The 17,530-nt window shown below is 42.3% G+C and overlaps 1 protein-coding gene across 8 annotated transcripts in view; it reads right to left on the bottom strand.

The window, feature by feature from the left end:
• Nucleotides 1-16,166, bottom strand: part of prrc2b (proline-rich coiled-coil 2B) — a 39,308-nt gene extending 23,142 nt beyond the window's left edge. For 2 of the 8 annotated variants that reach the window (XM_079524626.1, XM_079524628.1), the window contains exons 1-15: nt 15,936-16,166; nt 12,838-13,016; nt 12,056-12,233; nt 10,714-10,816; nt 10,075-10,138; nt 9,559-9,702; nt 8,612-8,943; nt 8,149-8,276; nt 7,878-8,047; nt 7,435-7,516; nt 7,151-7,310; nt 5,955-6,330; nt 5,496-5,683; nt 1,495-1,702; nt 140-344 (exon numbers count right to left, since the gene is read on the bottom strand). In XM_079524626.1, the coding sequence (XP_079380752.1) occupies nt 140-344; nt 1,495-1,702; nt 5,496-5,683; nt 5,955-6,330; nt 7,151-7,310; nt 7,435-7,516; nt 7,878-8,047; nt 8,149-8,276; nt 8,612-8,943; nt 9,559-9,702; nt 10,075-10,138; nt 10,714-10,816; nt 12,056-12,233; nt 12,838-12,952 (2,453 nt within the window). In that variant the 5' untranslated portion in view covers nt 12,953-13,016; nt 15,936-16,166. The remainder of the gene's footprint in view (nt 1-139; nt 345-1,494; nt 1,703-5,495; nt 5,684-5,954; nt 6,331-7,150; nt 7,311-7,434; nt 7,517-7,877; nt 8,048-8,148; nt 8,277-8,611; nt 8,944-9,558; nt 9,703-10,074; nt 10,139-10,713; nt 10,817-12,055; nt 12,234-12,837; nt 13,017-15,935) is intronic. The other 6 variants (XM_079524627.1, XM_079524633.1, XM_079524632.1 and 3 more) reach the window with 4 other exon arrangements.
• Nucleotides 16,167-17,530: the final 1,364 nt, after the last annotated feature.

Here is a 17,530-nt window from a genome sequence, read left to right as displayed (position 1 = left end):
ATGTAATATTTGGGGGTCCTTTACATGAAAATGTTTGAGACCACTGACATAGAAACATCAAAAACGTTTCAGAAACTGTTAGGATGTCGAAGACATTTGTAGAATCTGGTCTCAGCTAGGTCACAATGGGTCAACTAACCTGTCATCTGGCTGTCCGACGTCCAAGCTCTCGTGCTGTCTCTGGTAGGGCGGGGTGAAACTGCGGAGGGGGTATCCATCTTGGCTCCACGCGGGGTAAGGTTCAGTGGATGGGGCCCTTCTCTCCTGATGGAGGCCAGGGTGGCAGCCTTCATCCGAGCCAGGGCTGTTAAGGTGGTCCTGGTGCATTACGGGTTTCATCATTCCTGTGCAAAAAATAAAACCCCACAAAAGTCCAGATTTATTTTTTGAGAAAAACATAACAAAACTGGTGATGAAACGTTTCATCACATTCTAATGTGCAAACATCTTTGCAATTATGACAACACTGGATACAGGACACTTGGGATTAAATTTACCCCCATTTTTTTCTTGCAATTCTTTCTTTTTCAACTCTACACAAACGTCTTTGTTTTTGGATTCTACCTTTACCATAAAGGAATATGATACAAACTTCGCCTTGGCATCACAGGGTGAGTAAATGATAGAGCAGAGGAGGAAAATGCATTTGAGTATTCCTCGCAGGAACCCCTTTTGGTGTTTTACCCCTTCTGGAGGGGAACCCCTTTTGGTGTTTTACCCCTTCTGGAGGGGAACCCCTTTTGGGGTTCTGTACAGTATTACAGTATTAAAAAATTACAAAAAATGTGATGCTGCTATATAAATATTTGAAGTTATTCAGAAAATTTGGGTCAGGATTTAGACAGCGTTTTTAGATCAGCCTCAGTCCAAAATCGGTTAAGCCACCTTTTCTGGGTCTTGAAAATCTCTAAAACGTTCATGGCCCACCCATATGACCACTTAACACAGCGGCCGTGTTAAGCAGATGTACAAGCTCAAAGCCCATGAGCTGTGAGCTTGTACATCTGATATTCCTGAATATTTTTGAAAAATCTTGAAAGTGTTTGAAGAATCTTCTTTTCCTTTCGGCTTTTCCCTTCAGGGGTCGCCACAGCGAATCATCTGCCTCCATCTCACCCTGTCCTCTGCCTCCTCTTCTCTCACACCAACTAACTTCATGTGGCCTGGCAGTTCCAACCTCAACATCTTTCTACCGATATACTCACTATCCCTCTTCTGTACGTGTCCAAACCATCTCAGTCTGGCCTCTCTGGCTTTATCTCTAAAACATCTGACATGCGCTGTCCCTCTGATGTACTCATTCCTGATCCTATCCATCCTTGTTAGTGTTACTTCCAGAGAGAACCTCAACATTTTAGTCTATTTTTAAACACAAATCTTCTGGCCCCTGGCACAAAACATTTCAGATGGGGGCTCCGCGGCCAAATACATATCAATCTGGAGAACCTTGACAGGAAAAGGTTTGAGGACCACTGCTTTTAAGATAGTGCTCACCTGACGAGTGCACGGCGTTGGGATAGTAGTCCACCGGAGATCGCCCCTGGGCCATGCGCGGGTCCATGAAGGGGGGCATCATCATCCAGCGGGGGTCAAATCCAAGCACGTGTGGGGGGTAGTAACCCCGCTGGGGATGGCTGGAGCCGGAGGGGGCGGTGTGACCCGGCTGCTGCTGCTGCCAGTGCTGCATCTTGTACGCTTGCTCCTGAGGAGGGAACAGAAGGGATGAAACCTCGTTAATTAACCACATGAACCCCCAGCGTGACCGTCCCTACTCTGGGCATGCCACAAATAAGGTTCTGCAAAATGGTCATGAAATGTGGGTCATCATGACTGCAAGATCATCACGGATACAGGCAGCTGCTCCTTTATGAAGAAAGGTTGAGGTGGTTCGGGCATCTAGTCTCCAAAGGGAGATTTGCCAGGCACTCCCAGCTAGGAAGACCAGATTATGCCTCGGGGATCCCCCGTCGTTCAGAGCTGACTAATGTGGCCACCAGGGAAAGGCAAGTCTCTGCTGGAACGGCTGCCTCCACGACGTGACAAGCGGATGAAGATGGATGGAACTACATCGCTGTTGTCGGAAACCTCATATCTCCATATTTTATACCGGTATGCCTTTACTCACACAAAAGTGGCAGATCCACAAGCTCATAGATCTGCTACTTTTGCCGTTTTTGAATTTGAATCCTGGAAAGTAACAGTTTGACACATGAGGTTTCCACGCGACAGAGAGGATGTTCTCGCAGGAATATCTAAACTTCAATACAAAATAAATCATGGTTTAAGATCTTAGAGTAGAATACAAATACTGTATATAAAGACAGGATGAAAGGCAATCAGATCTAGTTATATTAGCCAAAACATAGCAGATCTGGAAGCTTACAACAGGCAAATGCGATGCGTTGTGTGTGAGCTTGTAGATGGGGATATTTTTGCAAAGAGATTTGGTGTAGACTGAAAAACATGGTCCAAGTACAGAGCCAACTCAGGTCTAGTTTACCCAGTCTTATTTTACAGCGTTTAATATTGCTGAAATTATTTAGCAACGAATTGGAAACTTCAAGATAGCTTATCGATCACAAAAAACTATTTGAATTGCTTTCGCAGTGATTAACCTATATATATATATATATATATATATATATATAAAAACATTTGCTGCACATTTACAAAAGTGCAACGATGTGTGAAATTAAATGTAAGCTTATTATAAACACAACAATCATTGTTTAGTTAACATCATTCATCATTGATTGCCCAGATGTTCGTCTTTTTTGTTTTCTTGTTTGTTCGTTTTTTGTTTTTGCTCCAAAGAAAAAGAAAAATGTTGTAACTTTGGTCACCATTGAGAACATGGGAAATATATATATATGATTGTAATGTACTTCTCATGATGTAGTTCATTATGCTTGTACACGATGACCAAAATAAAAACATAATTAAAAAAAACAAAAACATCATTCATCATTGACTGTCTTCCATCCTATGTTATGGAAAAGCTACTTTTCAGTTGCTTCAGCTTCACGCCCAAGTCATTCCATTATTAAACATATGGAGGATTTCTGGATTGTGATGGCTACAGTACAGATGCGACATTCAATTGAATATATAATCGCTCAACACTCATATACATAAACACCCTATGTATAGGTCTGCAACCAATTTAAGAAATTAATCAGAATTTCTTACCCCAGAATTGATTAATATAAAAAAAACAATTTAAAGAAAATATATAATGGTGCTTGATTATAGTTTTAATTGAAAAAGTGCCTCAATTACCCTAAAAAAAACCCTCATTAGAAATCGCACTGAAATGTTATGGGATTTCATCGGTTTGACTGGCATGTGCACTCCCACATCAAGGGAGCCATTCTGCAGTAGGTGGTCCATCACTACACCAAAAACATGACTGCCATGTTTGTGCATGCTTTCAGCACACCCAAGGCATGAAAATCTTTCCCTACTTGCTTGCAAAGAAGCATTCCCTCATTTTATTTATATTGTGCTTTCTTATCCGACTGTTTTCCACGTTTCTTTTTTCTAAACTTTTACCCATGTATCTCTTGAAACAGAAAAATGTTGGGAGCTTGTACATTTTTTATTTCAACCACTCAAAGTTCTGATGTGACAATTGGCAATAGTAAGTGATGTAGATGGGAGATCTAGGTTTATTTTTAAAGTGAACGAGTAAGACGCCTGAGGGTGAGAAGCGTGCACAGGCCATATATGGAGCGTGTCTTGAGTGTACAGGGTTTGATGAGGTCAGATCAACATATGGAATGTCAGAACAGGTCAGCTCCATATATGGAGATCTAAGGGTGGCAGCGGGGGCAGTATCTTAGTGTACAGGGTTTGATGAGGGCCGAGGTAGGGCCAGGCCTTCATTTTCGGGACTGTTGAGAACTCAGTTTTTGCCGGCTGCCAGGCGCGGCTGCACAAATAAACTTTGGGGCAGGCCAGTCTAGAGTTTAAATGGACATCAGTCAAAAGGGAGACATCGAAGGGGAATGATGGATGGGGAAGGATCAACATATGGAATGTCATAACAGGTTCTGACATATATCCATATACTAATATTGATGACATCAGGGATCTCCATATATTGCCTTAATTGCGACAGCAGGTCGCATTTACTATGACCCCTAATTTACCATCATCCCTGATGACCTGGACACAATATATGGTCCCCATGTATGGGGATTTTGAGTGACTGATGGACCAAAAAAACTCACAATTCCATAGTTAACTGCGACCTTCGGTCGCAATTAGCTCAGACTGGGCCAATTCAGGTTAGATGCATTTAACCACTAACACTATACTTGAGCGGATTCCCATGGGCTCTACCAACTACACCATGCCTGTGTCCCTCTCATCTGCAACAAAGACATCCCAACTGTATTTTGTCATTTCAATTCCTACATAGGGGCCCATAACAAACAATCATTAAAAAAACAAAACCTGTCTTGACTAATGTTTTAAAATATTGTTTAGCTCTCCTATCCATTCTCCTTCCTGCCATTAGTCCTAATCAGACATGTATCAGTTGTGTTTATGTGCTGAACCAAGCCCATTGCTCCCTTCAACTCTTGTCTTTCCTTACAGAATGGCCCCCCGAGGAATTACATTGTAATTGTTTTATCACTTTTATTGCAATTTCTTAAAAAGGTCATTACAACCACAGTCAGTTTAATTTAATCTCCTTGCAATTATTGTAAAAAAAAAAGAAAAACGATAGCATACACGCAGTGATGCAAATAAACAGGAAAGAAAATCAATGAAAACAAAGAAAAAGACATTCATCCATATTTCAAATACATTAATATATCGGTTCTGTATGCATACAAATATGTGAATACATTAAGGCTGCAACAGTTAATCAAACTAATAAAAAAAATCTAATAAAATAAAAAGATTTTTAAAATATTTGTTTCACAATCACGGTTTAGTTAACATCATTGGCTTCTGAAGAAACAATTTATCAGTTGCTCGTCACTTCAGCTTTGCATGCATGGGTAAATTTTTAGACATGAGTCGCAACAAAGATTCTCCATGCATTCATGGCTATACGGGGTGAGTGATTGATAGAAAAAAAGCAATTCCTTTGAATACAGTAGCATAAATGGACCATTAAGTCCAATAGGGCTGCAACAGTTAATGGGACTAATCGATGTGAACCATTATAGAAAATCACTTGGTCTTTCACAGTTTATATAAAATTAAATATTTAAAAATGTGCTTCTTGATTATTCAATTCATCGAAAAAGCAATCGATAGAATAATAAAGAAATGGATAGTTGCAGCCCTAAAAGACACACGTGACATGCATACGGGTATACGTGCATCTACCTATATAGATTAACCGTCTCCACCTATATAGATCCAATTCGACAATTAAAAAAGATGAACCTTTAAGGTGGGTGTGTGCAGGGGGTGTGTAGGCATTAGATTGTCATTAGGACATTGGGGGGTTTGAAGGGGTGTCACCAGGCCCTCACCTGCTGCTGGTGGTGCTGCTGTGGCTGCTTCTGAAAGCGGGGTGGAACAGGCTTAGAAGGCTGATGCCCACTGCTGTCCCCTAAGGGTGAAGTAGGCTCCTGGCCCTCCTCCTCGCTGCTGCGATAGGCAGAGAAAACGGGCTCTTCCCGGTAGTCTGGGAGTGGCGAGTGGGTGCCCTCATTCGGATCTGGAAGAGGGAAAACATTTGGAAGGTTTAAAGCTGTCGAGCTGTGCATGTTTCATTTACCCCTCCCCCCCAATAAGTCCAATATTATCTGCATGTTTTGGTTTATATTAAACACTAAAGCATATAAAAAAAATGAAATGGCCCTTTCTACAAAATCACAACGTGTTGCGATGAGACATGTGAGCCCCCCGTGAGCTTGTAGACGGCCATTTTTGAATTTTCTTTGCAAGCTATTTTTTTTAAACAGCATGTATTCTGAGGCTTCTCTCACCCTTTGAAGTGTACTGCCAGCTCTCCCGTTGGGGTTTGCTTTGCTCTCGGGTCGGCGACAGCGAGGAGTCCTTGTCCGAAGAATCCTTCGGGCACTCCTCAGTCTTTGACGTCTGCCGCTCGGGCTTCCCGAACTTCTCGTCCAGCTTCTTGAGTTTCTCGGCGCAGGCCGCGAGCCTCTCCTCGCGGGCGCGGCGCTCCTCCTCCTCGCGGCGCCTGCGGGCTCTCTCCACGGCCTCCGACAGCTCGGCCGACACAAACTTGGCCCTGGGTGGGGGAGCCTGCGTCAAAGACTGGCGCTGCTGGTGCTCGTCCTGCTCGTCCAGGAGCTCGCCCTGGTGGGCCGGGCCGGGCCCCAAGCTGCTCTTCTGCTGGGTCTGGAGAGGGGAACAGAGGAAATCAGTTCTCTGAAAACCCTATGTTTCATCAGTGGTGCTCAAACTATTTCATGTCAAGGACCCCAAAAATTATGTAATTGGACACCCAGGTCTTAAGATTTGCTCTACCTCTACTGTGTTACACCATTTATACCGTCTACAGTACACCATTTATGAGATTCTTTACCTTGTTGGATTAAAGCAAAAATAGTCAGGCCAAATCCCAATCTGTGATTTGTGAAACGAGTTTGACCAATTCAAACATTTTAAATGTTACAAGAAATTGTATATGTAGTATTACAGTAAGGGCCCTACTTAATCAGCCACATGCTTAGGGTTATGCCCAATTTATACTGTACTAGTTCACACTAGTAAAACATGGTCCACACCAGTTCCAAGTGAGCTGGCAACTACCACTGCTGGGTCACCCCTTCCTCTCTCCACCGAAGGACCCCATCAGTGAGGCAGAATGTCACATGTCAGCAGCCAGCGTAAGGGAAGCACCCGTCCGCCCAGGTCCGCTTCTCTCCACAACTGGGTGCTGACATAAGGCCCCAAGACCATCATGTATTTTATATTGGTTTAACCGAGTGAACTACCATCATGTCGGGTGAAAAGCTCGTTTCTTTTATTTAGTCACAAGCTTGTGTGAATACATTGGTTCAATATTTAGAAAAAAAACACTGGCACACTTAAAAAAAAAAATTCTACAAGTGAGCAACAATGTGAGCTTGTAGCAAAAAAAAAAAAAAAAAGTTGAAATACGGAGATGCAAGGTTTCTACCAGACAGCAACAATATTTGAGCTCCATTTGAATTACCTGGGTCTCTATAGGGGGATATCTGACACTGGGCTTCCGGGTGAGATCGTGGTGGTGATAGGGGTAAGTCTCCTCGGGGGTCTCTTGAGGATACAGTCCTTCGGAGGGCTGGCACTCCCGCTGATACTGGTTCTCCCTCGCCCTCTCCCACTCCGCCCTGCTATTAAACACAATCACATTCAAATGAGGACCTTTGTTCCCACATTCCTTTGATCAAAAGCACAACAACACACAGAGGCCGGGCGGCGGTCTTTTCAAAACTCTTTAGAGATAAGCAGTCTCACCACATCTTGTTCTTTTCACCGTGTTCGTCTTCATCGTCACTGAATTTGAGTTTCTCGCCGTAATCAACTTCTTCGTGAATCCCTGGAACAAGAAAAACATATTTAAGACGGGCAACAGATCATTTTAAATGAACAATTCAAATAATGTGACCCATGTTATAATCTCATATATATATATATTTTTTTTTAAAGCTAAATCTACCCTTCCACCACATTTCACATACTCAAGGCTGTGAGGAGTGGAATAAGATCCACTTTGGTAAACTCACCCAAGACTCAGAACAAACAAATAGGATACTTAAGAGACCTTCTACACTTAAATATGAAATTAAATGCATATTAATTTCATATTCAACTGTAGAAAGTCTCTTAACTGGCCAGTCCAGATGATTGAAGTCACTTTAATCACTGCTGACAAATCAAAATGTTGTTTGTGTCCTTACCAGCCCATCCGTCCTCCGTGTCAACGTCAAGCTCATCCAGGTCCTTCAGGTCTTCTGGGTTGACGATGGCTGGCCGTGAAGGCCGCTCACCCGGACGGCGGATGGGTTGAGATTGAGAACTGAGGCGAGGCGAAGCACGGCCGAAGCGATTCTCTCTCTTGACTTCACCACTAACAGGGAGAGGGGAAACGGTTGAATGAACTGGCAGGTCAAAAAAAAATTGTTGGGCCTATTGGAACCATTTTCGCACAGTGGCTGTAACAGAACTTACTTGACGGACTCTGGATTGGTAAAGTTTTGCCTGAAGCTGGGTCTGTTGTCAAAGCGGGCTGGGGCCACCACGGTGGTGGGGACATGGTCCATTGTGCCTGGGGCCTCACGGGTGTCTTTGGAGCACATCTGACAGAAGACAGGGCGAACAGAGCAGATATTAATTATATCTATATTATTGTATCAGGGATATGAGCCATCTTTAAAAGTCTACTCCCGCAAAGTCTCAAATAGCCTTACATACAAATATTAAGGCGAAAGTTCAGTCAACCGACCATCATCGGGCACCCGATGCCTGATGAACGTCAGTTGACCAAAACCTATCAATAATTTACTTGAACCCTAGCATTCCTATTCTGGAGAGGTAGGACATTCACTGAAAATGGCACATCTACAAGCTCACAACATCACGGTGAGGTTGTAGATCAACCATAGTTTATGTTCAAACTATGGTTGGTACTTACAAATGCAGGCAGCATGTCGTGGTAGACAGCCGTCGGGGTGCGGTGGTTGTGGCTCTGCAAGGCAGTTGGGATGGTTGTCCTGCGGACAGGCTGGGCCGGTCGCAGACTGGGCTCCTTGGGGTCTGGAACCGGGGACTGGGCTGTGACAGCGCTGGAGGTGGTGGTGGTGGCAGGGCCAGCGGAGCCGGTGATAGAGGCAGGGTGAGATGAGGGTGGAGGCGTGGCGGTGGTCTCAGCCATGGCACTGAGCTTGCCCTCGGGGTCTGCGGGCAGGCCGAGTGGCAGGGAAGGTTGGAGGTTCCTCCCACCCCCCTCCCTCCAGCTGGTCACATCTTGAGCGGGAAGGAAACGGTGAACATTTAGAAATGTACAAATTGCACCTTTTTAACTTGACTTTTGTTCAAGCACTTTACTATTTTGGGCATGTCAGGCAAAAGCTTTCAACTTTTTTCAAAGATGATCTACAAGCTACGAGTTGTAGAAGAACCAATTGCTGCTGATGCATAATGAATGTGTTTATAATGTAATACAAATATTGGTGGGGAAAAATAAAAGACTGGGTTCAATAAAGGCTTCACATCAATTTCAGACTTGATGTGGCCATTCTATGACAGCAGTTCTCTATGCCTTCATATTTGAGTCGAGGTTTCAGCCTGATCGACCAAAATGTACTTCGTAATAAAGACAGCATGGCTGTGAAAGGGTCTAGCGGCTAGACTCTAGCCGACGATGTCACCTATCCCCAAATGTTGTCAATCAGAGCCCATTTGACTTGAAATGATAAAAAAACCACAAGAGTTAAGATTTCAGAACATGTTAATTTTGTTAGAAATGAGCAGCGTCGCACGTTACGACAGCAGCGAATAAAAGCAATTAAGAATGTGGGTCAGCTCCTATGAACCAATAAATCACCAATATTTCTCCCCCCATTGTCTTGCCAAACCTACTCTGGGGGCGGAGGCTTGGTCCGGGCCCATACGACGGATCGAAGGCGCTTCTTTCCTTGCCAGCCTTGTCCTGTTCCCCAGCTGCCTTCAGCGTGGGAAATTCCTCGTGAGAGAAGGGCTGAAGTCGGTTTGAGGCCCTTGAACCTGCAGTTACCATGGCAACAGGCATCCAAGAAAAAACAAAATGTCAGCCTGACACAAGTAAACAGAGGCAGTGTTGCAAGCATCAAAGTCAAGGACCATAGTGTAGGGTTAACAGTTAAACAAATCAATTTAGTTGGTTATAAAAATGATAATTGCTTAAAAATAATCAATCCACAATTTGAGCATATCATTATAGGAGACATAGTGAAAATAGCCCATTTACAAGCTGATGCACTGCATTGTGAGCTTGTATTGTTTGAGACTACAAACTTTGCCACTCTATTGGCACCTGCCACCAAGTGTTAGAAATCTGATTAAATATCTATATAATTTGTTTCAGTGCGTCATACACTATGAATTAAGATGACTCACCACCTTGCTCTACTGCCTTTCCATTTAGCTGGGCCCATTGCTTTGGTCCACCTGCGTTTGTGCTCTGTGGAAATCAAAAGGATGCAATTACAAAAACAAACAGAAAAAAGGGGTGAAAAAAATCCAACAGTGTGTAACTTAAATCATAATCAAAAGTGCACCAAGTACAGAACCAACTCATGTCAGGTTTAGTAAGTATAGTAAGGCTTTAATCGACCTATGCAACCAACTTGTTCACGTCTAGTTTTTTTCTGAGAAAACTGATCTCACTAAGCTCTATGAATAGAGGTAAAGTATGCACTGGCAATTATACCAAAAATGTGTTCTCATAAGGGCTTTATTCCTCCTCTGTGTTATGCACAAAATAAATGACCGTGAGTGTTTTACAAAGGAACACTTGTGTAGGCTAGAATGCTTGAAAGCAAACAACTTTATTGTAGGATAGAGTTGAAAACATGTATCCCAAAATTACAGTACCGTTTCATGCCCATTCATTAATATTTACCTACATATTTATGCCAGTGGAAAAAATAAATATAGTTTCCGACCAAAAAAAAACATAATATTCGAGTCAAAATGGTTCCATCCCTGATTACAATGTCAGTGAAGTTCGATAAAGCCCTTCACATCCACACATACCTCCTGGCTGGCTACTGCTGTGGGCTTCTGAAGATTGGACACAGATTTCTGTAAAGCCAGCTGTGGCTGCAACTCCGGCAGCTGTGCTGTTGATGCAATAGTACTGGGGACAAGAGGGGGGGAAAAGAAAAAAAGATGCCATCAGAACATCAGCACATTAGGGCTGAACGATATATATTGAATTCATGATGTAGTGATGTGACAGATATGGCTGTGATAGAAGTGTCACTGTTCTCTTTCACAAGCCAATAATGAAACACAGCAGATGTGCAGTGCTCATGGAACATGAAACATAGCGGATGTGCAGTGCTCATGGAACATGAAACATAGCGGATGTGCAGTGCTCATGGAACATGAAACATAGCGGATGTGCAGTGGTAAATGGTAAATGGTGCATTTATATAGCGCCTTTATCCAAGGCGCTTTACATAGATTGTGCATTACATTCACCCATTCATACACCGATTGCGGCGGAAGCCATGCAAGGTACCAACCAGCACATCGGGAGCAATTTGGGGTTCAGTGTCTTGCCCAAGGACACTTCGACATGTAGACAGGAGGAGCCGGGATTCGAACCGCCGACCCATGGATCATTGGACGACCTGCTCTACCTCCTGAGCCACAGTCGCTCATGGAACATGAAACATAGCGGATGTGCAGTGCTCATGGAACATGAAACACAGCGGATGTGCAGTGCTCATGGAACATAGCGGATGTGGAGTGCTCATGGAACATGAAACATAGCGGATGTGCAGTGCTCATGGAACATAGCGGATGTGCAGTGCTCATGGAACATGAAACATAGCGGATATGGAGTGCTCATGGAACATGAAACATAGCGGATGTGGAGTGCTCATGGAACGCATTCAGCTTCACTTTGAGAAGTCATGGCGGTGACATCGCCAAACCCAATGAAGCCAGATATTATTATCCATATCCACTTAGAACAGCTGTGCTCTAGCAATTTTATTCCAATTTAGGAGGCAATGCTTATTGACATCAGAATAAATGTTCCGGTTCCATAGTTTGTGAGAAAAATGGTACGGTTTAAGCATTCTGTGGTGAAATGTATTAAACATTAAATACACTATTACTACAAGTAACTAGGAACCATACCAGCTTCATTGGATGAGTGTCTTAATGTTACTATGGAATGAACCACCTATAAGATGTTGAGAGTCCCTAAACAAGGACATCCAGCACCACATAAAAATAAAAAAAATCTGGCCGACATATTGCCCATTTGACTTACATCGGTAGTGGCAATTGTGCAGCCGATGTGTCCCTATTTCAATATGGGAGTAGGACCCAATATATGGAATAGTTTAGGTCCAGTCCTCACCTCTTTTGATCTGGCTGTTCCTGCTTGTTTGCCCATCCTGTTCCGTCTTTGGGCACAATAAACACGTTGGGATCGTTTCCTTTGTTTTCAGACTTCAGGCTCGGCAGGTGAGCAGGTGGGGGCATGCGGCGGGCTGCAGCCACTTTGCCAAGACTCTGTAAGCCATGTCGCGGAACTACTGGGGGAAAATGAACAGAACAAGGGAGAAAGGAAGGAGAAGCAGAGTGGTACACAGTATGAGAGCCAATACCTATCCACATGTTCAATTACATTTGTCGTTACAAAATTAAAAAAGCATTATATTATTGCTTGCTGTCGGGCAGAAACCTCACTTCCGTATTTCAACATTTTATTTATTTTTTAAATTAATGGCCTACTTCATCATGTGCAACAGTAGCTAAATTAGACGATCTGTAAACTTACAACGCACCACATTTTGAGTGGTTACGTGTGTCTGTGTTTGTGAGCTTTATACATAATTTTGCCAATGAAAAGTATTAAAAAGATCTTGCGTTAATAATAACTACACTGAATCCATTGAAACACAGGTACTTTCCCCACTCCATTTCCTGAAGTAACAGTTTTGGAAATGCACGGTTTCCACCCAACAGCAATGAAAGTTAAGCCCATTCACTGTGACTTGAATAAGCTTAACTGTATGTATTCTAAATATTTCAGCTGGCTTGTCAAATTTAATGCCAAATGTATTTCATTAAAAACAATCTGTATGGCAACAGCCTCTGTAAATGTACAGAAATTATGATGAATGGACAGCATCTTACCTGTGGTTTTCTGAGTTTCTATTGACTTTCCCTTGTACTTGTCAAATAGGCTGAGTGAGGAATACTTGCTTTTCCCATCCTTGGACTTGGTTATTTGCCCCAAACGATCGGACATTTCGATGTAATGTCATCTAGTATGGAAATTTTTATTTGCGCCGCTTTCCAAGTGCTTTCTGGTTCTGTCGAATGAGAAGAAAACGAAATAAAGCATGATGCAACAACAAACTGAAAAACACACCCATTTTTAGACCAAATACCCGTTCTTTGTATATTACGAGTGAGATATTTGCTTGAGTGAGTAATGTGAAAAAAATAGCTGAAACTTACATTTAGTATGACACTTAATTAAAATGTTCTTATCCATGAACAAAAGGTACAAAACAAATGACAACATTTTAGGAGCAGGACATAAACCATCACTCCAAGTCATGAAATTGAAAATATAATGCAACCATGTATAAAATACATCAGTCAGGATATTATTTCTACAGACTTCAAATTAAGATTAATTACACTGCCCTTCCATTAATTCAAAAACCAGGCAGACTGCCAGTGGTCTAGTAATGCACACATCTCACAGCCACAAACAGAGCAAATTTAACCATTAAAATTAAAAATACAAAAAATGGAGTGTTTTGTCCAATTACTTCAGTTTGAACATATTCACCCACAAGAATATGATGCTGGCCTGAGACACTCAGAGCAGCGGAGCTCTATCTGGATAAGTGGTTCCCAAACGTATTAACTCGAGGCCGAAACTAGTGAAAATAGCCGATCTACAAGCTCAAAACTTTGAGACATGTTTGTCAGTTTCGGAAGCACTGATCTGGACCATAACAGGACATTTGCTCACTGCTGCTGGTGAGCATTCAGCATTAATGCGGAGCCTGACACTCTTCCTGTGGGTTTGATCCACTACCAATTTCTAATATTCTAGGGGTGCCGTTTTTTGGGAAAGAAACTGGTTTGTTTGTGTCAACCAATAGCTGGAGTATGGAGTTTTCCTACCCTGAGAGTGAATTGTTTAGAGTTATTAAGCATTATAAACTACCAAATGTGTCTTTAAGGGTAGAAAATAACTAGTTACAACTCAATATATAAATATTTGAAACTATTTCAATACTCTGCAATATCAAAACTGTTTCTGCCTTCTTGAAAACATGTATTTTCAAACACCTTCCTCTCACTCAGAATGATCTAGTCTGATTTGAGGGTCTTGCGTTTATGTGATTTTCCAGTGTGAAACACCAGCTGAGTCATGGATTTCACAGACGTCAGTACTTAAGTAAGTTGCCTTGGACATAGAACCTAAAAGATTGCAGGTGCAGAACCAGGGAGTGGTTTCGTTTGACAATATGAGGGACCATACTGCGGTCAATCAAATTATGCCATTAATCTCTCCCTCATGCGCAGGCATACTGTACATTCTGTAAAGTAAACCTGGTCCGAAAAGAACAACATTACCATTGCAGTCTAGAAAACCACAGATCCGTTGAACGTGAACATTTGTGAACCCCCCCCCCCCAAATATGTTGCACATAGCAGATCCAGATGCAGTCCATGTTGGCTAATCCCAGATTTACAATATATCAATCAACTAGTACTACGTGCAATTTCAAAATCACTGCACAAAACTTTACCCAGAAATACTGACACAGCCAGAACTCCATGGTACACTATGATGTTGACGGCTTGTGTAAAGCCATCCTCTTGAGTATGGCTCGACCTGGGAACCCTGGCCTCCCAATGAAGCACTAAAGTGGACACTAAACACAAGGCTACTACTGGGCTGGTTTTTTACTTTGCATTTTGAATTTGTACATGTACGGACCATTAAACAGTATATAGAGTATATATTTGGGGGTGATGTCCAAGGCTGACAGAGATCCAAGGCTACAGATAGACCCTTCTTAGTAAGGTGGTCGATATAGATAATGTGTGAAATGGCTTTGGGTCTCTGGCTCAGGCTAACCAAATAGCATTTCTCACCAGCGAATCGCACCAATGCCTCGGTGGTCGCTCGGTCAAAGCCGACGCATAGGCGTTACAAATGGGCACAATTTCACAAAGCAGCCGCCGGTGCCGAATAACACCGGAGTGTTGAGGTTGTCGATGCCGGATAAACCTATTTAACTTAACCGAGACATACGTATACAAGTTGTCCGTGAGATCACAAAGCGTAGCTTGTCGTAATGCCGTTATAACTGGAAGACTAGACGAGTGTATTTTTTTTCTCGTTGCATGTACAGTAGAAGTGAAAATGCAATTTGAAATCGTCGACTGTGACATTTTGATTTTTCTGAATCCGCATCAGAACATTTTGACCTCGCTAGACCAGACCCAGCTAGCTTGTCCCCCTCGGACGAAAAATGCTACTGTCACACAAAACGGCAAATTATGTATCGTACGCAAATAGATAGCAACTACTTTGTATCGTGTAAAGGGGAGGTAATTTGATTAAACCCAAGCAGAGTCGGTGACAACCTTACAGAGTTTATGGTTTAATTAAAGGCGACAACAAGGTCCTTTGATGTTAGCAAGGCAGCCGAACTAGCTAAAAAATACTAGCCACAGGGCTATGTAAACACTTACATGGGTTGCTTATATGAAACCAGCATTTAAGAGGGCCTAGATGAATTGCATATTTGGTGTATATTACATATATTTGTTTATTACAAAAACAAAATAGTGTTTTATTTAGGGTTGACCACCACAGAAAACAGTGCGAGGTTGGCCGGTTAAAAAACGAAGCCTTTAGCTCCGCAAACTACAGTACAAGTTCCTGGGCTGGAAATAGGAAAACAAACCGCACAGCGACAGACAGGGCCTAGCTGAGCTTGCCCTGAATCAGTACCAATTTACATTCGGTGTCCATTTTAAAACGCGGTACCGTATAGATTACATTATCCAAGAAACATTTCCACCGTTTTTCTCCAGCGTTCCGTACCAAGGAAGACGGCCGATGGAAATATAGGACAAGACGATTAAAAATGGCTGCTGTGCCCAGAACAAAGCAACAATAAAACTGGGCAGTCGGAGGAGGAGAGCGAGTCCCAAAAAAGAGCAAAATAACCCCACCGCACGCATCCGTAACTTACCGATTAAGCGATTTAAATTAACTTCAGGTCAGTGGCAGGGATATATTTCCACGATTTGCTGTTTCTTCAAAGGATGGACGGCGATTGTACAGCCGAAGGTTGTTCCTTGCTCCCGTGAAGCAGTGAGTGTTGTTGCTGGGGACCAGAGCGGCCTGGATGTGGATATGAAGCACTTCTTCTTCCCGTACACCGTCACACGTCGCTGGGGGAGGGACCAGAGGCGAGGGCTTTAAATCTAGCGGCTCCCATTGGCAGCATTTCAATGGTTCTGAAACCTGAGACCTGTTTGACCCAATTGATTGATTGATTGAATACTTTATTAACAGTTTGCAAATACCGGTAGTTGGTTATAATAACCGTTGGTGCTAAATGGGTAACGCAAAAAACCCAGAGGGCTAATTGTTTCCATTGTGATCCTGTGTATTCAATTCTTAGAGACAATATTATAATACATGCATGCTTTACAGAAACAAAATAAAACCAACGTTATTAGGAAAAACGAGTTAAAAAGGTTAAGAACTATAAAAGAAATGTAAGCAAAGGGAGGTTGGGATGCCTAAATGCCTACTTTCAAGATGTTTGAAAAATAAAAATAGCATATTCTATATTCAATTCATCAAGAGGCAATAATATACCGACATCATCAACAGTAGTAGCAATAAACGTATGTGTATGGGAAAATACAAAATAATAGGCCTACTGCTATATCATCTTTTAGACGGGATATGCAAAATAGCCATTCTTTAAAAAAAGAATAAGTGTGGTGTAGCCTGCTCATTTTGTGTTTAATACATTTTTTATTAATTTGCAATATTTGCAAACAGATTAGTGCTTCTCTGCTTGGATAGGCATTGGAATAGAAATGCATCAGACGACCAGACAGACAACCCATCATTGCCTCAAGTCAATACCTGTGTCAAGGATTCAGAACTCAATATACTAACGTAAACTTCTATCACTATTCACTATAGTATACATTTCAATTCAACTTTATTATCACAGGTTTACAAATTAAAAAGGTGGGTGAAACTGATTTTTTTCATACAGCTGGAAAGTTGGAAAGAGATAGACATTTATTTTTATTTTGGGGGGAGGGGGGATGATAACCATTTGCATGTTACAGCAGGGGCAGGGCGCCCCATTTGCATGTTCCAGTATCCCCTCAACAGCAGTGCCCCCCAGCCCCTCCCCCCCCCCCCCCCCCACACACACACACAAACACACATACGTTGCATACATCCTCCACCGATCTCTTTAGTCTTTACCGCCAGATTTTGTACAAACATAGGGATGAATTCATTCTACTATTATTGCACCAAAATGTAGAATGCCCTACCACCAGCCATCAAAAAGTGTGATTCCCTATTCCCTATACCCTCCTTCAAAACCGCCATAAAAGAGCACTTGTCTGCAACTTCAAACTCAAGTCTTTTAATCTAGTTTGCCAAAAGAAAATGACACCCACTATTCTGTAAATATACTTTTAGCACTCAAAACATCAATCATTTTCATATCAAGGACGACAAATTCATATTTATCTGGTTTCCATCTGAAAATAATTTTGCCAGGGACACCCATACAAGATTTCTGTTATT

This window comes from Electrona antarctica (genome assembly GCF_951216825.1).
Source record: "Electrona antarctica genome assembly, chromosome: 16".
NCBI classification, from domain to species: Eukaryota; Metazoa; Chordata; class Actinopteri; order Myctophiformes; family Myctophidae; genus Electrona; species Electrona antarctica.
Note: the sequence above shows the minus strand (reverse complement) of the source record. Positions and strands in the feature narration are given on the sequence as shown.